Source organism: Zalophus californianus, chromosome 5, assembly GCF_009762305.2.
Source record: "Zalophus californianus isolate mZalCal1 chromosome 5, mZalCal1.pri.v2, whole genome shotgun sequence".
Lineage (NCBI taxonomy): Eukaryota > Metazoa > Chordata > Mammalia > Carnivora > Otariidae > Zalophus > Zalophus californianus.
The window spans coordinates 127451776-127469443 of record NC_045599.1 but is presented as its reverse complement, the minus strand read 5'-3'; the positions used below and the strand labels follow the sequence as shown (position 1 = coordinate 127469443).

The 17668-nt window shown below is 44.7% G+C and overlaps 1 protein-coding gene across 5 annotated transcripts in view; it reads right to left on the bottom strand.

Moving 5' to 3' along the window:
• ADAMTS12 (ADAM metallopeptidase with thrombospondin type 1 motif 12) overlaps positions 1-13167 on the bottom strand; it is a 298365-nt gene extending 285198 nt beyond the window's left edge. For 3 of the 5 annotated variants that reach the window (XM_027605491.2, XM_027605493.2, XM_027605492.2), the window contains exons 1-2: positions 12580-13166; positions 5158-5522 (exon numbers count right to left, since the gene is read on the bottom strand). In XM_027605491.2, the coding sequence (XP_027461292.2) occupies positions 5158-5522; positions 12580-12706 (492 nt within the window). In that variant the 5' untranslated portion in view covers positions 12707-13166. Of the gene's footprint in view, positions 1-5157; positions 5523-10172; positions 10310-12579 lie in introns of those variants that run through there. The other 2 variants (XM_027605495.2, XM_027605494.2) reach the window with 2 other exon arrangements.
• Between the last annotated feature and the right edge of the window lie 4501 nt (positions 13168-17668).

Sequence of the window (17668 nt, the reverse complement as noted above, 5' to 3'; positions counted from 1 at the left end):
CTACAATGGTGTGAGATAAGCAGGGATGACTAATGGGATTATCCATATTTTTCATGTAGAAATAGTTTGCAAGGGGCATGTGAGGGTTAAGGCGGTCACTGAAATGAAGGTTCTTGCTGCAGCTTTCGAGACAAGCTGCACACTTAAAAACCTACCAAAAGGGAAAAGGGCACTGGAATTCTTCAGACTGAAAAGAAATTCTAAATCGTACTAATGAGGCATAGAAACTTGGGTTCCATCAGAGCAGACTCTTCTCCAAACCTGCTCTGAATCAATGAGCTGAGTCTCTCCCACCAGCCCCCATCTTTCAGCAGCAGGGGAGACAGTGAGGTTCAGCACAGAAGAAATTACTATCATTTTACCAGACTAATTTAGAATCAGAAAATTCTCCAAAACAGAATACTTCAAGAATAAATGTGAGTGAACAAACCAAGGGAACAAATTTGCAAAAACAGTTTCACAATTTTTCCCCAAATAAATTCTCTGACCCAGAAAAGTAAATTAAAAAAAAAAAAAATACAAGGCTATTATTGAGTCCATTTAACAGCCTCATTCTCTAATCATACTAACTACCAGACAGGTGGGATGGGCCTGCAGGTCCATAAGAACAGCCCATTTAATGGCTGGGAGATTCCTGGTGAGAAATGCCATCAGAGGGGTGCCTGGGTAGCTCAGTCGTTAAGCATCTGCCTTCAACTCAGGTCATGATCCCAGGGTCCTGGGATGGAGCCCCGCATCGGGCTCCCTGCTCGGCGGGAAGCCTGCTTCTCCCTCTCCCACTCCCCCTGCTTCTGTTCCCCCTCTCACTGTGTCTTTCTCTGTCAAATAAATAATAAAATCTTTAAAAAGAAAAAAGAAAAAAGAAAAGAAATGCCATCAGAGGGAGATTTAAAAGGGAGGGCCCAAGGAGCTACAAAATTAGGAGGGAAGACCAAGCATCATGGATCTTTCAGTCCCACCAGTCAACCTGGATAGGTTTCATGGGAAGAATTGGAAGAGACTTACCATGTTCATGGATTGGACTAAACATAACAAATGTTAATTTCCCAAATTTATATATAGGTTTAATTTAATTCCTACCAAGATCTCAGCAAATTTTTGTGGTCAGAGTATTCTAAAACTTATATGGACAGGCAAAGGAAGGAGAATTACTAAAACAATTTTGACAAAATATGAAACAGTAGGAACCAGTTTACTTGATTTCCAGATTATATAGCTATAGTGATAAAGATTCTACTGGTGGAATAGAACATAAAACTCAGAAATAGACACAAAAATATTTCCAAGTGAGTTTTGACGAGTATAGAAGCAATTCAATGGAGGGAAGGTAGCCTTTTTTTAAAAAATGGTGCTGGAGCAATTGGACATCCATAGGCAATAAGAAAAAAAAGAGAGAATGAGAATGAACCTCTACCTAAGTCTCACATCTTATACAAAAATTAACTCAAAATGGATCATGACTCGGGGCGCCTGGGTGGATAAGGTGGTTACGCGTCTGCTTTGGCTCAGATCATGATCTCCAGGCCCTGGAATTGAGCCCCACAGCAGGCTCCCAGCTCAGCAGGGAGTCTGCTTCTCCCCCCCTCTGCCTCTCCCCCTGCTTGTGCTCTCTCTGTCTCTCTCTGTCTCTCTCAAATGAATAAATAAAATCTTTTAAAAAATTTTTTTTAAATAAAGGAGAAAATTTTTAAAAAAATGGATCATGACTTAAATATAAAATGCACACATAAAGAAGAGCTGGGGGCAGAAAGGAAACAGGTGTGTCTATAAAAGGACAGCACAAGGAATTGTTTGGGATGGAAATGCTGGGCATCTTGACTGTATCAATGTCAAAATGCTAGCTATGATATTGTACAGTAATTTTGCAAGATGTTACCATTGGAGGGGACTGAGTCAAGGGTACATGGGCTCTCTCAGTATTAGTTCTTACAACTGCATATGAATCTATAGCTAACTCAAAATAAAAAGTTTAACTTTAAAGAAAAACTGAAAATAATACCTCTTTGAAAGTTGCAATCCATAATTAAGCTCAAAACAAGAAAGAAAATCTCAGTGTGCTAAAAGGGAAAAGGAAAAAGTTGAGTGGGAGTTGAAGCTTAGTGGCCCTCAAGAGAGAGAAAGAGAGAAAGCCATGACCAGCTAGCTAGCTCTTCAGATTAGGGGTCAGGATCTAATTCCCCGGTAGTGGCTGGAATTGAGGCTAGGGTTTAGGATAGAGCCAAAAGTCATATTCACTTTAATAAAGCTTAAGCTGAGAAATACTGTCTCTGACTGTGAACAAGAATTTAAAATATTTATTAAAATAACAAACATTAAAAATATTTACTGACTCAGGTATACAGTCCAGGTGCTGGGAGACTATAGACCAAGCTGTCGGTGAAAGGGGGTACCCATGAAGGGTCAGAACCCCAATCCCATATCATGCAGAAGTGTGGAGTGTAACACTTTACAGAAACGTCAACTGAAATACTAACAACAAACTAACCTGGAACAAATCCTTAGAGGGCCCCTGGCAACAGCAAATCCAAAACGACTCCCCAGGAGTCTCACAGGTAATGACTTCCAAGTCTAATTGATTAAACAACACGGTCTCTCCATCAAAGAACTTAGAATGGAACAAATCAACTAAACTGTTCAAAGGAAGCAAATTCCATAACTTCAAGGTTATAAAGACTTGAAGGGAGAGAGTGACGAGAATGGTAAAGATGACGGAGGGAATGCTGCTGGGCTGGGACATGGGCTGACTCAGTGGAGAGCAGCCTCCAAAAACGTGGGGACCAAAGCCACGTGGAAGGTATTAAGTGGAGGAAGGAGGTCACCCCACACCCTGGCCCGAGTGACCTTTCTTGGGTCTTCAGTTTGCAACCATCAGAGCCTGCTCCCAGGGAAGCTAAATAGACCCTAAATTATAGACAACCCCAAGAGAACACAGCCTGTGGCATTAGGGTGACTACATCTAAAGCAAAGATGATGCCATGCCTGAGCCATAGAAAGGAGAAGCAGATGTCCTCCTCCCCGTGAGAGTGTTCCCTTCCTCAGAAAGCCTTCCCAAACGCCACCTCTGTCCTTAGGATGGTGGGGGGCTTAAAAGAGAATATATCCTGAGCCTGCCATCCTGTGAATTTGATTGTGGGGTCATGTTTGGGTGAAAGGGAAAATAGGTATCACAGAAGTCAGATTCCAGATAAGTGATCAGGAGAAATCAGACACAAGTCCAACCACCATCATTCTGATGAGGAGCACTGGCCATAATGGCAAATGAACTTGAAGCCGGCCAGCTCATATGCTCACAGAAAGGAAAGAAAGTCATTTGGATTTTAGTGCCTATTTTGTAACTGTCCATAAACTGTTCAATTCTGTGTAAAGGGCTCCAAGATTATGTCAGTAGACTCGTTCTTCTGGCAAAAATCATTCAGCAATTTGAATCTAAAATTTCCATCATCTTGGCTACCACATTAGTCCATTAGTTATTATTTGCTTCTTTGTGCCCCTGTGTTTAGTATGAATCTGGAATCTGAATCTGAAAATGCCCACATGGGAGTCTACACTGCTCCCTGGGGCCATTTGAAATGGAAAAGGTTCCAATATTCTGTTCCCGAGCGTGGAATAATGCTAAACAGTGTGCAGTCTCCCGGGGAAAGCACAGGATGAAAAGAGGGGGCAACTGAGAGCAGCAGTTCTCAACCCTGGCTGCGTGCTAGAATTATTCGGGAAGAACTGCTACTTTAGAGTAATATGGGCTACTACTGCTAATTAATCCCCACTCACGCTAATCCACTGGCTGGCAACACCTACCACACATTAGAGTTTCCTAGGGAGCTTTAAAAAATTACTGATGTCTGAGCTCCAGTCTCAGACCAGTTAAATCCAAACATCTGGGAGGACGGGTGGGGAATGGGTACTTTTTAAAAGCTCCCCAGTGGATCCTAATGTTTAACCAGGGTTATGAGTGACTGCTCTAGTCCAGTCTTAAACTTCAGTGAGCATCAGAATCTCCTGGAGGGCTCATTAAAACAAGGGTTTCAAATAAGCAGATAACAGAGAGAGAAGGTAGATTAGTGGTTCCTCCTCTCCTAGGGGAGGTGAGGGGATTAGAGAGCAACCTGTAAGGGGTAGAAAGTCTTGGGCTCAAATCAGCTGTGCAGTAAAGTTATTCAACATCTTCAAGCTTCATCATCGACTAAAATATAACCAAGATGGGGGGCTGGAAAGCAGAAGAGGGCAATGTACAGAAACCACCTCACACACCACACAATCCAGTACCTGGCATATTGGAAACATAAAAAATTAATAAGAGCAGCCAACATCCATTGAGTGTGTATTATTCGTAAGCACTCTTCTAAGGTGTTTATATATATTTATTCATTTAATTCCCACAATACTCTATTAACGGGGATAAGGACATTTTTTTTTCCTATAAAAGCCAGATAGCAATTTTGGGGGCTCATGGGCCATACAGTCCGGATCCCAGCTACTCAGCTCTGCCGTTGTACTTTGAAAGCAGCCTTAGACAATGCAAACACGTGGGCTTCTCTATGTTCCAATAAAACTTTATTTATGAAAACAAGCGGCGGTCCAGATTTGGTCTGCAGGCCGTCCTTTGCCAAGCCCTGCTGTGTGAGATGGGTACTGTCATTATCCCCACTTTATCTCTCACAGATGAGAAAACCAAGGCACGAAGGGATAACCTGACAGCCTAAGTTTCCGTATGAAGTCTGAGGCCGAAGTCCACATAGTCAACTATCTACCAGAGCAGCTGCTGACAACACCATCTTTGCTAGTCAGCCTCTCACTCTGTCCAAATCCAGGTCCTCCTAATTCAAAAGGGGCTGGCCAGCCAGGCAGGCACAATCCCCTCAGAGCGGCCTCAGAGGCTGAAGACAGGACTCCAAACCTCCCTTCCTCCCATGCTGTTCCTGGTTGAAGTTCTCCCTGCTCTGAGGCCTCAGGGCCCTTACTCTCCATACCTCCCAGATCAGTCAACTTTTACTGTTATGCATTTCTCCCCAACCCACTTGGCAGCCAGGACCATGCACATCACAAGTGTTGACTCTGCACGCGCTGAAGGCGCGTGCGAGCCCACTGGTACTGGGTGCGCGCGCTGAGAGGACAGGGACCTGGGGGCAGAGGAGGGAGGCGAGGGACCCGGGCACTCACCAGTCCCTGGCAGGCGCTGAGGGCCGCAGCCCCGATCCTCATGCCCCGTTGCAGCACTGTGCCCCTGAGATGGCAGGGGGGTGCCGAGGAAGCCACCATCTTCACATGGGAAAGGTTCCCGTATCTCCGCTCCAAGATATAGCTTTTGGAAAGAAATCCCTGATTGACCGACAAGTTAAAGAACAGGTCCTTCTCCTCGTGTGAAATTCTGTAGTACATCCGCTCCTCTGGGCCATCCAAGTCTCTCTTCCTCCTGTTGTTGCTGCTGACGGGATGGTGCAGGCCATAGGACAGAAAATGCCCACTGGCATCTACTCGGACGGGGGCCACCACGTGGTATTCAGGCAGGGCCTTGATAAAATGCTCTGAAAGAAAAGGACACAAAGAATAAAACTGAGAGCACTCTCTGCTGAGTCTCCGGCAAGGTAAACGCTCGGCCATTTGGAACTTAGACTTCAGCGTGTTGGTGGCAAAATACCCCTGTTGGCCTGAAGTTTACAGATCCCATCTACCGCACGAACACTGGCAACAGTAAACTCCCTGAACGACTCAAAATCGACTCGGGGTCCCTCCTTGATGACACGTGGCAGTCTGAGCCGACACCCAGGCGCAACTCTGGATGGCAGATGTTTTCCCAGAGACAAATCAAGACGAGAATTCACTCATGAGGCATTCCGTTAGCAAGAAGGCAAGGTCAGCTTAAGGAATGTTTCAAGTCTTGAGTTCATGAATACAAATCACAGAGCTTCGCTGTTTATTTTAAAGAGCTTAAACGCCTCAGGAACTTCCCGTTAACTCAGGTTCGAGGAAAAATAAAAACAGCTAACCCGTCGTATAGACTCTGACAAACTTCACACCGATCACAGCATTAGTGTTCCGTAACATGAAACGGGTACTTAAAGAAACAAACTTGGATATTTTTTTTATTTTTACAAAGTATACAAAATAAAATGGTAAGATGAAAACTGCCGCTTTAAAAATGCAAGACAGGACACTTGTCCCTTCCACACAGGAGAACACATACACCTTTTGGCTTGCTCACGTTTAAATTCCCACCACTTCCTCCTCATCCTGATGTTTGAAAAGAACAAGGAATCTAACTAGCAGGGGCGAATCATCACTCAGGATGCCAGACTACTTAAGGCAAACCATTAGCCACTTAGTAAAATAACTCCTTTTTTGCGTTAGAGAGAAAAAAATTTAAAAAAAGAAAGAAAGAAAGAAAAGGAGTCGGGGGGAAGCAAGAGAGAGAGAAGGAAAATCAAATTCCACTTGCCACCTCCCAGATGTATTCCTTGCGCCTTCTAGCTTACGTTGGTTTCCATGTTACGTCGCACTTTTGCACTCTCTACTGATACCCTGTTTATTCTCACTTAGGCTTGAACATCCCAACTCCAAACCCCCTTCTTTCTCCTAAGGTCCCTGGTTCAAGTTCTCTCAGGTCCTTACTTTCTGTACCTCCCAGAATAGCCTCATTTTACCATGGTTTTTGTGCATCAGACTTTATTCCCAAAGCCTCTGGAGGCCAGAATCTTGCCCATCGCAGCTCCCTCGCTCGCAATGGGTCGCTCTATCACTGAACACATCTGTAGTTGATTAATTAAAAGAACTGGACTTAATGGCGTACGTTTATAAAACAGCCTCTTTTCCCAGACAACTGCCTTCCAACACACTTTGTGAAATTGTTCATTTCTGCCTTGGATGAAATCTGGGGCAGAGCGCAGAGTTTTCAACTTAGGTACTAATAAATAGCCTCAGTTTTTCAGGTGTAAAAAAATCCAGAACCACTGCTTCTGATTGCGGCGGTTCTGAGCAACAAATCACATAGCAACATGGACAAACCTTTAAAAACAATGTTCAGTGAAAAATAAGAAACAATACAAGTTAATACAGAGCCATTGACATCAGTGGAAAATACATGCACACCAAAACAATAATACAAAGTCAGCCAGAACATATGCAAATGAAAAATACATATGGAACCCATTTAAATGGTTTTCCATGAGGAGGAATGGGAGTAGGGATGAAAATGCATTAAAAAAAAATAAAGCAAGAAAGGGGTTTTGCACAAATCAGTGATGCTAGCATGCCATGAACTAGGAGTCAAATTGACTCAGTCCTCTGACACTCCCCAAAGAATATCTGGACATATTTAGTATCAGAGTCTCACTGACCTTCCAAGTTCAGAGCTTAGGAGGGGAAAGGCCAGGGTGGGTCGGAAGAGGGTGGACACAATTGGCTTCCCTTGGGTTATTCTTTTCTTCTACTACTCACAGTAATGTCTCTGGCTTCTCCTGGGTGAGCAGTGGATGGAAGTTAGGGGCAGAAAAAGTCTTACCCAACAGCGTATAGCCATCATCTTGCAATGGGCCCAGCTGTGCGTGCTCACTGCCCAGATGCTGACTCCCCCTCTCAGGGAATGCTCCTATTTGCCTTATAGGGCCTGTCTCTGAAGATGCATCTCAAAGAACTAAACATGATTTTTGAAAGTATAAAATGAAAGACAAAGCTTGCCTAAGCCCTAGCACCTACTCCTCAAAGAATAAAAGAGCAAACAATTTAGAGTTCTTGACCCAGTTGCTTTCTTTCTAATGGGTTTTGAAGAGATCCAGCATAAGTTGGCTATACAATAATATAATGATAATAACTACAGTAACCATTTAATGAGCACTTGCTGTGAGCCAGGTACCATCAGTCCCTTCTCACTCAGTCCTCACAATTTCAGTGAATTCTCATTTCATAGATTAAGAAACAGAGCCTAAGAGAGGTCCCAGAGCCAATATGCAACATCACTTATACTGAAATCTCATGTTTCCTATTTCAAAATCATGTTCTTAGCCCCTGTACTTCAGTACATAAGCAGTTGCCCTTGGCAGAATGTATAACAGAGTAGAAGTGATACCACTGCCCTGGGGAGATGATTTGGCAAGAAGAAGGTGGCTTGACTTCTTCAAGAGGCTTCAATTTGCTCAGCAATAAAGGGAGGATAATAATGCCTGTTTAGCAGGTAGAGTAACAAGAGGGAAGACTAGTTTTGCCTCTTGATTTGACTGCAAATTAAGCAGCTAAGCCATGTCAGCCCATAGGTGTGGACAGAAATAAGAGGCCACGGGAGTGTGACTTATGTTGGTGGCCCACCTGCCGTTGCCTTATCTATACAAAGGCGTCATAATACGAGTTTTTACCTCCTAGGGTGGTTGTGAGGATCCAGTGTGTATTAATATACGTAATAGATGTAAAACAGTGCTTGACAAATAGCACTCAGGGGCTATGATTGGTATTAAAGATACAAACTTGGCCATCAATGATCACTGTGGCCATAAATAGATATAAACTCCAAGCAGAGACAGGGGAGAAGCCCTCACTCACCTTTGCTTCCTCTCAGTGGGTATTTAGTCTGGAAGATGAGGTAGCTGTAACTTTGGCCAATAGAAAGCAGAGCTCAGAGGGGATATGATAGGAATGGAGAAAGTACATGTCAGGAAATAATTTTTACCATTTTCTGTGGTCAAGCCCAACATTTAGAGTATACCAGTCTGGTCTTGTCTAATCTGTATGGTTCTCTGGGACAGACGTTATTAACTCTGTCCCTCATCTTAGCCCTCATTCCTACCCCCGTAAAAAGACAATGAAGAAGGACAAGGGTTCGTTCTGGGACGATGTGAGCCCGGAGCCCTCCCTTCTAACCGCCGCTCTTGCTGCTTCTCAAGGGTCTACCGCTGAGAACCAGACATCAAGTGGGGGAGTCAACAAGGCTGTGGGTGGGAGGAACTGAGGCACACTGAAATCCCATCACAGTCTGCAGCTTTATGGAAACCCATTATCAGCCCTGCATACCTTGATCTGCCTTCTTTAAAATTAGCCTCAAAACCCTCAGTCACAAACATTGATGATACTTCCTGAGAAGCTTTGAGTGAAGCCTGTTGGCACAAGTGCTTTTGAAAATTCACAACATCAGGCGATTTTTTACCCTCTGCTTAGAAAGAAAGGAGAGAGGTAAAAGAATATTTACCTGCCAGATTTTATAGTTTAGGTTAAATCTATACTTAACTCTATTGTGTATTTCTATCTTAGAGAGCAATGAATTTCTAAGGACTCTGCACTAAAAAGAGCAATGAAATTCTCTAAGAGTCAGAAGTTCATTTTCATAATTCTCTTCCATGGGATGCTGCAACCTTTCAAATATATTTTTACCATAGAAAAACCACATGTGTCAAGATGTGGAGGATCGCGTTGATCCCCCCCAAGTTGTAAAATACGCCACAGGAGGTTGGATTTGCTCACCAACTATATGATCACTAACCTCCAGACTATCATTGCTTATGATAACAAACACAAATAAAATATCAAAACTGTGAAGTGTCTTCTTACATAAAGAAGATATATGAAATCATTTCCTTCCTTCTTTTTTTCCAAATAGCATAGATACATAATTAGGCCATTTGTCTTGAAGCACACTCGAAACACTTGTCTGGAAACACTCCCTCTGTTCTTGCACCAACCTGTGCTGCCGAAAACACATTTCTACCGTGAGATAAAGTTCCTGCCCTGTTGATTTCAGAGTTGCTGGGAGCAAACGAGATCATAGACGCAGCCGGTGACTTGTAGACAATACAAGGAATAAGGAACCCGAGAGGCTATCACTGGCTGTGGAAAAAAAGGCAGTATGTTGTGCGCAGGACTAATATTTCCCATTGTTCTGATACTTGGTTCGGAACCAAGAAACCTTATGGAAGTCACTGCACTTTTCTATATCACAAGTGAGTGATGTGGAAAGAATACTGGGCAGAGTGTCAAATCTGCCTTTTCTGCTCCCAGAAAAGATTGGATGTACCCCTGTGTTCTTTTCCAGGGCTAAAATCCTCCCTCTGCCCGACCCGTAGGGCTAGGAAGAATGTTAACGATTATCTAGAGTCAGAATGTTTCCAACCACACCCTGTACAATCCCCTCCACCCCTCGGGTGAAGGAGCACTTCACAGGTGCCCACTGAACACACGCTGACTAACAGACTCACCTCCGAGGCCCCCCTTCCTCCTCCGGAAAAATAAGGATAGCAGAGATGATATCTGAAGTCACTTTCAAGTTTAAATGCTCAGAATTTGGGTGCAATTCAAAGATGTCAGAGGGCGCCTGGGTGGCTCAGTTGGTTGGGCGACTGCCTTCTGCTCAGGTCATGATCCCGGGGTCCTGGGAACGAGTCCCTCATTGGGCGCCCCCTGCTCTGCGGGGAGCCCGCGTCTCCCTCTCCCTCTGCCTGCCAATCCCCCTGCTTGTGTGTTCTCGGTCTCTGTCATATAAATAAATAAAATCTTTAAAGAAAAAAAACAAAAAAAAATGTTGTCAGAGTAGAAGTGGAAATCTAGGTACGTTGGTTCTTTGTGAAATGACAGGCTGGTCATTTGGGGCAAAACCCAGGTCATCCTAGTTCCAAGAAGCCTTAGAATTTTCTCATCCCTTCTCTCCAACTCTCTCTCTCTCTCTCTCTCTCTCTCTCTCTCTCTCTCTCTCAATTGTTCTCCCTCTCTCCACTCGGTTCTAAATGAAGCCTGCTCAGGAATTTCTCTGTTGCACCAAATGTGGGTTACTTGTAAACCCATTGGTGAGTTAAGAACAAATATTCTGGAGAAGACTTTTAGAAATGGAAATTATTTTTAAAACCTAAATATCTGTGCATCGCTGATAAACTCCGAGCACTCTACAGCTACTTGTCAGTATCAAATACTTTCAGCACATAACCCCAGTTGCGACCAAGCAAAACAACCATCTCTCCCCTTCCAGAGAGGAGAGAGCAACGCCCAGGGGGCGTCTGCTCCACACTAAATTGAATTTGCTTACGAAGAAGATGTGGAGCAAGGAGAGCTGAAAACCAATGCAGGACAATGTGTGTCTTTGAACCAAATCATCTCCAAACGCCCTGGGAAGCGCTCACAGGCTCTGATTGTGCTGCTAGAAGGGAGACTTTTCACAAAGGGGCTGTTTTTCAAAGAAAAACAAACGCTGCTATTTTAAACTTGGGGGTGGGAGATTGTATCTGGAAGGTTTACACAAACAAGTGCTGGGTGATTGACATCTAACCCTGGTGTTCAGGCTCCAGCTTCCAAGGAAAGCAAAAGGGACTTGCTTCGGATTGCTCCTAAAGTCACAGCAGATGAGCTCTCAGCAGTATTTGAACTTTGCAATGTAGGCAGAACCCTGTGTGGAAATCCTCAACAAAGGCAGGCTCCTGATCTCTGCCACCCAAGTGGTCTTGCGGATTAAAGGGGGTCCAAGTGCTAGAGAAGCTTCTCAAGGCTTGAGCATAGTCAACAAACACTGAACATAATGTTTGCTAAAACAGTGCTCTGTGTGTGTGTGTGTGTGTGTGTGTGTGTGTGTGTGTGTGTGTGTGTTGCCCCTACCCTATTATTGCTAAGAGGCCAGGCTCTGGAGCCAGGCTACCTGGGTTCAAAACCTCACTCCACCATGAGCTGGGCCCATAAACCCATCAAGCTTCCTCAGCTTTAAAACAGGGACAGTAACAATGGTCCCCGCACCCCAGAAGGCTGTGGACAGTGGTTGCTGGGCTGACACATGCGGAGTGCCGCAGCAGTCTTGGTGCATGGAACTTTCTGCAGCCACACAGGCCACTCTTGCTGCTCTGTCTTCTCCTAGAGGCACAAGGAACTCCCCACCGAACACAAAAGTGTCTCTGACCCTTCCAAGTCCAATAAAAAAGCAGAAGCAGCCTCGCTGCTCTGCCCAAGGTGTTAGGTTTAAAGGACAAGTTGTCCTAACAGGCCCGCCAGTGTTTTCCACAGCATTGTATGTTTCATGACATTCACAAGGACATGCAGTCAGCCTTCCCCAGGAAGGCAGGACAGGGAAAGGTGAGCCTCTACAGTGGTAAATTTCCCCCCAAAAAAACTGTTATTTTTAAAAGACAGCCCTAAATCTTTCCAGGAAACCAAAACACAGCCAAACTCATTCAGCAGGGGGCCGGAATCACATTTCCCCTCCCCTGTCCAGAGCTGAAACTAACTGGAAACACTGCCGGTGGCTAGTTGGAACTTAAAAAAAAAAAAAAAAAAAAAAATCATTTTCCATGTTCAGAATTTGAAAAACAGAGGATTGAAACAGTGCAGCATTCAAAGAAGAGACAAAGGGGGGCGGCATTACCAGTTACCTCTTGGGTCTTTCCCCTGCTGCAGCATTAGTGTGTAAGAGACGGGATACTGGCCTTTCAGTAAGAATTAAGAAACCATCACATTCAACACTGAATTCTGAGATACCCCATGTTACTGAGCTCCCAGCCCAGATTTCCTTACAACTCAGCCAAACGGTTTTGCAGAGTTCAGCCAGTGGGGGAGGGGAAGGGAGAGCAACCAACTTTCCATGCGTCTCACCACCACGGTTTTCAAAGGAAATAAAGAAAAGCCACTAACCTTGCCTCCTGTCCGGGAAGTGCACCGGGCCTGGCTGAGCTTGTCTCCCATAGCAAAGGGCCCCAAAGTTAAGGAGGTGAGCTACAACGGAGAGGTTTGCAAGCCAGCTCCTCTGGGCACATGGCATGATTCGGTTGTTGGGGAGAAGAAAAGTCACCAAGGTTTAGCTCTCAGCTCAAGAAATCAAGTCCCCGCCTGTGGCCGAGCAGAAAGATGCAGAGGTGCATGGTCCAGGAGTGGGACGGAGCGGCTGGAAAGCTGCCCACGACTTCCCTTTGCTTTTTTAAGGGGAAAAGGGCTAGTTACCTTTATCCCCCTTCCCTCCTGAAAGGGGAATGATTCAACTGGCAATCTGCTTTCCGCGGGGTGTGGGACGGGTCCGAGCGGGAGGGGGCAGCCCACCCAAGATCCCCACCCCTCTGCCTTCCGCGCGGGGCCTCGCAGCCAACTCCGCGCATCTTCCTCCGGCCTCCCACCCCCACGCTCCTCCGGCCCCGCCCAGAGCCCTGCAGAGCCGGCCAAATAGGGGAGACCCGGGAGAGCCACCCTGGGCGGGACTGCGAAAAGAGAGGCCCCCAGGCCAGCCCTCTCTGGCCGAAATACAGGCCGAAAGTGCTGAGCGCAGAGGTGGGGCACCAGGGACCCCACTCCTCCAACCCTCCCGGCTCAGTGCTGCCCCCTTGGCTGCCTTTCTCCGCCCAGTTCCGAACTTTTCCTAACAATGCTCTACGGAGACCCCGCCATCGGCCAGGCTTCTCTGGGATTCCCCTCCAAAGCATACTAGGACTTCCATTTAAAATAGAAATGGGCAGTTTCTGTCTTGGCCAAGTCACACAGAGGGAAATGGCCTGAGCTAATCTTCTGGTTCAACCCTGAACCAGTCCATGGGCACGAAGAGGTGATGCAACCAAATGATTATGAGCTCCGCTGGGTCTGCAGGTCCCGCTGGTGCCTTTCTACTTTTATTACCCCACCTTTCCTAGCCCACCTCCACTCACCCACAAGGAAACCAAGACAGTGGAGGAAGTAAATAAGCCCAAGACCTGGGTGAAGGTATTTCTCCAGTTGACCAGCCCAGCTGCCCATGAAGGGGGCATCCACTGGGCTGGAGCTTTACATTACTGAGAGAATGCTGCAAACCAGGGGGCTCGCCAAGCATCCTGAGAATTTACTGGGTAATCCAGCCAAGATTTCACGCCTCTGGGCTGAAACAGGCTTCCTCACTCCATTCAGGAGGAATTTGGCCCCATACTGGTCCTCCATGGCTTCCAGCCAGCCATGTGTCCAATGAGAGGTGCAGGAAGGCTACTCCTTCAACCCTGTGCAGGCCTGGGCAGCCCCAGCAATGCAGTGACCCAAGGGCAAGGTGGTCCTCACGGGCTTGGGGTGGGTATGAATCCTTCAGACTGGATGCATATGCTCCACGGTATTTCAAGGGGGTATGAATTAGTTTTCTCTTATCGGCATTAAGCATTCCCATAACGTTGGTGACTTAAAACAGCACAGATTTAGTATCATACAGTTCTGGAGTTCAGAAGTCTGAGTTGGGTCTCCCTGGACTAAAATCCAGGTATTAGCACAGGTGCATTCCTTTCTGGAAGCTGTGGGGAAGAGTTGTTTTCCTGTCGTTTTAATCTTCTAAGAGGCTACCCACACTCCTCAGTCCCTTGCCCTCTGCCCCTGGTTTCAAAGTCAGCGATGGCCGGTGAGTCTCCTATATGGCATCATTGTGACACTATCTCTTTTCCCTTCCTTTTCCATTTATAAGGACCCTTGTGATGACATTGGGCCCACTCACATCATCCAGAACAATGTCGTGATCTTAAGGCCAGCCCATTAGCAACCTTAATTCCACCTGCAACCTTTATCCCCCTCATAGTGTAACAACATGTTATGTCATCATGGGCCAGTCTTGGAAGTGCTCTGAGCCTCTTCTCCTGTGACATAAATATTAAGTAGGAAGAGCATAACTTAAGTGCAAAAGAAACTCAGATATGACAGGCATGTCTGGTGAAGTGATCAGGCAGAAATGCAATTGCAAGGGCACTGAAGAACCACTTAGAGCCAGAACTCCTTTTGGTTCTTTTCCTTTCTTCCTCTTCTCCTTCCCCTCAGTCTCCCTCCTCCACTTCCTCCTCTTCTTCCTCTTCATTTTATCCTTTTAATAGCAAGCGGGCTCTCATCTGAGGGTGGGATCACTCCTGCCTTCTGTGCCCTGGAGAAGAGCTGTGTCTCTCAGGCAAGAAAACTCTGGGGACTTTTGAGTCCCAGTAATGTCAGGGAATGTCAGGGAGGATCCATGGAATATTCTGGACTCACAGTTTCATAACCTCTTCAACTCTAATGGCTTTCCCCTTACTTTCTCTCCCCCTCCTACTCTCAAGACCATGACCAGAAATATCTGTCATCCAGAGTCATCCAAGCCTGAAACATTGAAACTATAAAATCCCACCAAAATATTGTATTCTGTCAGCCCTTTCAAACCTTTGTACCCAGTACCATGGGTCTTCAGCCTAGTAAGGACTGTCTGTCTCCTGATCTCTCCATCTTTGGTTGTCTCATAATCTATAAGCATCTCTCTGGCTTTATCTCCTTTTCTGCCAGCCATATCCTATAATTCATCTCCTTAAATAATCTCTCACCAGTGCCTTCAACTCTTCCTCATCAAACTCTAACCTTGTTTTATCCTAACTGCTGATTTTCTCGCTTTATGTTTCCAAGTGCTGTTGAAAAAACACCTAATTGCACCTACTGGTGCAACTATCAATTCATGTCTCCAAGTTCAGCAAGTTTTCAACATGACTCAGCACAAATACGCATCCTGCCACTATTCTAACACCAAGTTCTTCCTACTTTTTCCAAAATTTACAAAATACCTCCAAAGCTTGGTATTTCCTCGGGGTAGAGGGAAGAGTTCATCTTACTCAGCTTTTGCTCCGCTCGTTGGGAAAAGGTAACAAATGTTCTTGGTGACAAAGGTTGGCAGTGATTAAAAAAAAAAAAAAGCCAACTACCTTTCCTGATATGTCCACTGTAGAGAGCAGAGCTGTGAATCACTGCAGAGTCTCCAAAATACCCCTGAGGTGGCTGATGAAAATATACTACCACTGAAGAAAGACTATAAAAACATGTAAAATACAAGAATTGAATAATAGCTAAGAGGAAAGTTTATTATACACTGATTACGTACGGGGCTCTGTGCTGACCACCGTACTGCATTACCTTATTTAATCTTCACAAAAACCTATTACGTAGGTACTATTATTATCCTTGGTTGATAGGGGGGGAAACACTGAAAGATTATAAAACTCGCCTAGGACCGCATCACTATGAAGTGGGAAACCGGCATGAAGTAGTGAGGTTCAGAAGAAGGAAAAGATTTAGCCAAGCCACTAAACAGAATCAAATACATGTCTGTCTTACTTAAGGCCCCTGTGTCATGCCCTCATTCACAGAGAGTGGAAGCGCTAAGAACACTGATATACAGACATCACTGTAGCATCTCAGGTGGTGGTTTAGTTTACTATGGTGAAGTATTTTCTGTGCAAAAATACAAATTGTAACAAAAGATAAAAGATGCTTCACCAAGAGCTCCCTCTGTTTTCATGAGCAAAGAAGGCTTTCAAAAAGCTCATACTTTCCAACTAAGCCTATAGAAGCACAAGGGATAGCTGAAATTCCAGGACCGGTAGTCCAATGCATTTCTCAGAACTGTCATTAACACTGGAAAGGCAAAATAAACTGACTGCAAACAAAAACAAACCAAAACCACCCTTTCTTCAAAAATCATACATTTAAATGTTGTTGTCACGTGTACTATTTTTTTTTTTTACGTTTTTATTTTAATTCCAGTTAGTTAACATACAGTGTTACATTAGTTTCAGGTGTACAATACAGTGATTCAACACTCCATACAACACCTGCTGCTCATCACAGCAAGTGCCCTCCTTAATCCCCATCTCCCCTCACCCATGCCCCTGCCCGCTTCCCCTCTGGTAACCATCAGTTTGTTCTCTACAGTTAAGAAAGAGTCTGTTTCTTGGTTTACCTCTCTTTCTCTCTCTTCTTTCCCCTTTGCTTATTTGTTCTGTTTCTTAAATTACACATATGAGTGAAATCATATAGTATTTGTCTTTCTCTGACTTATTTTCCTTAGCATAATATTCTGTAGCTCCATCCATGTCGTTGCAAATGTCAAGATTTTATTCTTTTTGATGGCTGAGTAATATTCCATTGTATATGTGTACCGCATCTTCTTTATCCATTCATCAGTCGTCGGACGCTTGGTCTGTTTCCAAAATTTGGTTATTATAAATAATGCTGCTATAAACATTGCATGCCTGTATCCCTTTGAATTAATATTTTTGTATTCTTTGAGTAAATACCTAGTGGTACAATTGCCAGATCGTAGGGTAGTTCTGTACTATTTTCTTTTAAACCTCTCTGCAGTCTTAAAAGAAGATGGAAGTAAGTATTTGTAACCCTCAGAAGTGTAAGTTCACTTTTATTCTTCCACCCAAGTGTGTTCAATGTGTAAGTGGATCAATCATCAGCACTGCCCACCCTGTACACTCAGCTCGCAGAGAGTTTGCCTACCTGCCTCAATCTGAAGATCCTGGAATCTATGCCTTGCAGATTTTGTAAAGTTACCTGGCCTTGGATCAAGTGGATTCCATTTTGGAACAGCCTTCTGATGTTGTAATTAATCAATTTAATCAATTTAATAAACAATGTCATGGTAATGCCCCTTTGAAAGCCATGGCTGAAAAGGCTATGGATCCCTGATTAATGAAACATACTATTGGCTGGAAGAAAACAGCCCATTTCAGAAAAAAATGTGTAGCGCATATTTTTGCAGTAAATTGAAACTAACTTCAGTTTGTTTCTTAATGCATCTTAAGCCTAATCAAAATGAAATATAACAAGATTTTACCGGGTTGATGGGGGGAGATTCACATGGGAGGCCTGCCAGAGAGAGCCCAAGTCATTCGAGGGGGGGACAGGAAGGAGCCTATTGAAAGGTGTCAGAACCTCAGCAATTTTAATTGTCATCCATGTAGGACCGCTGCCCAACGCATGGTGTCAGAGA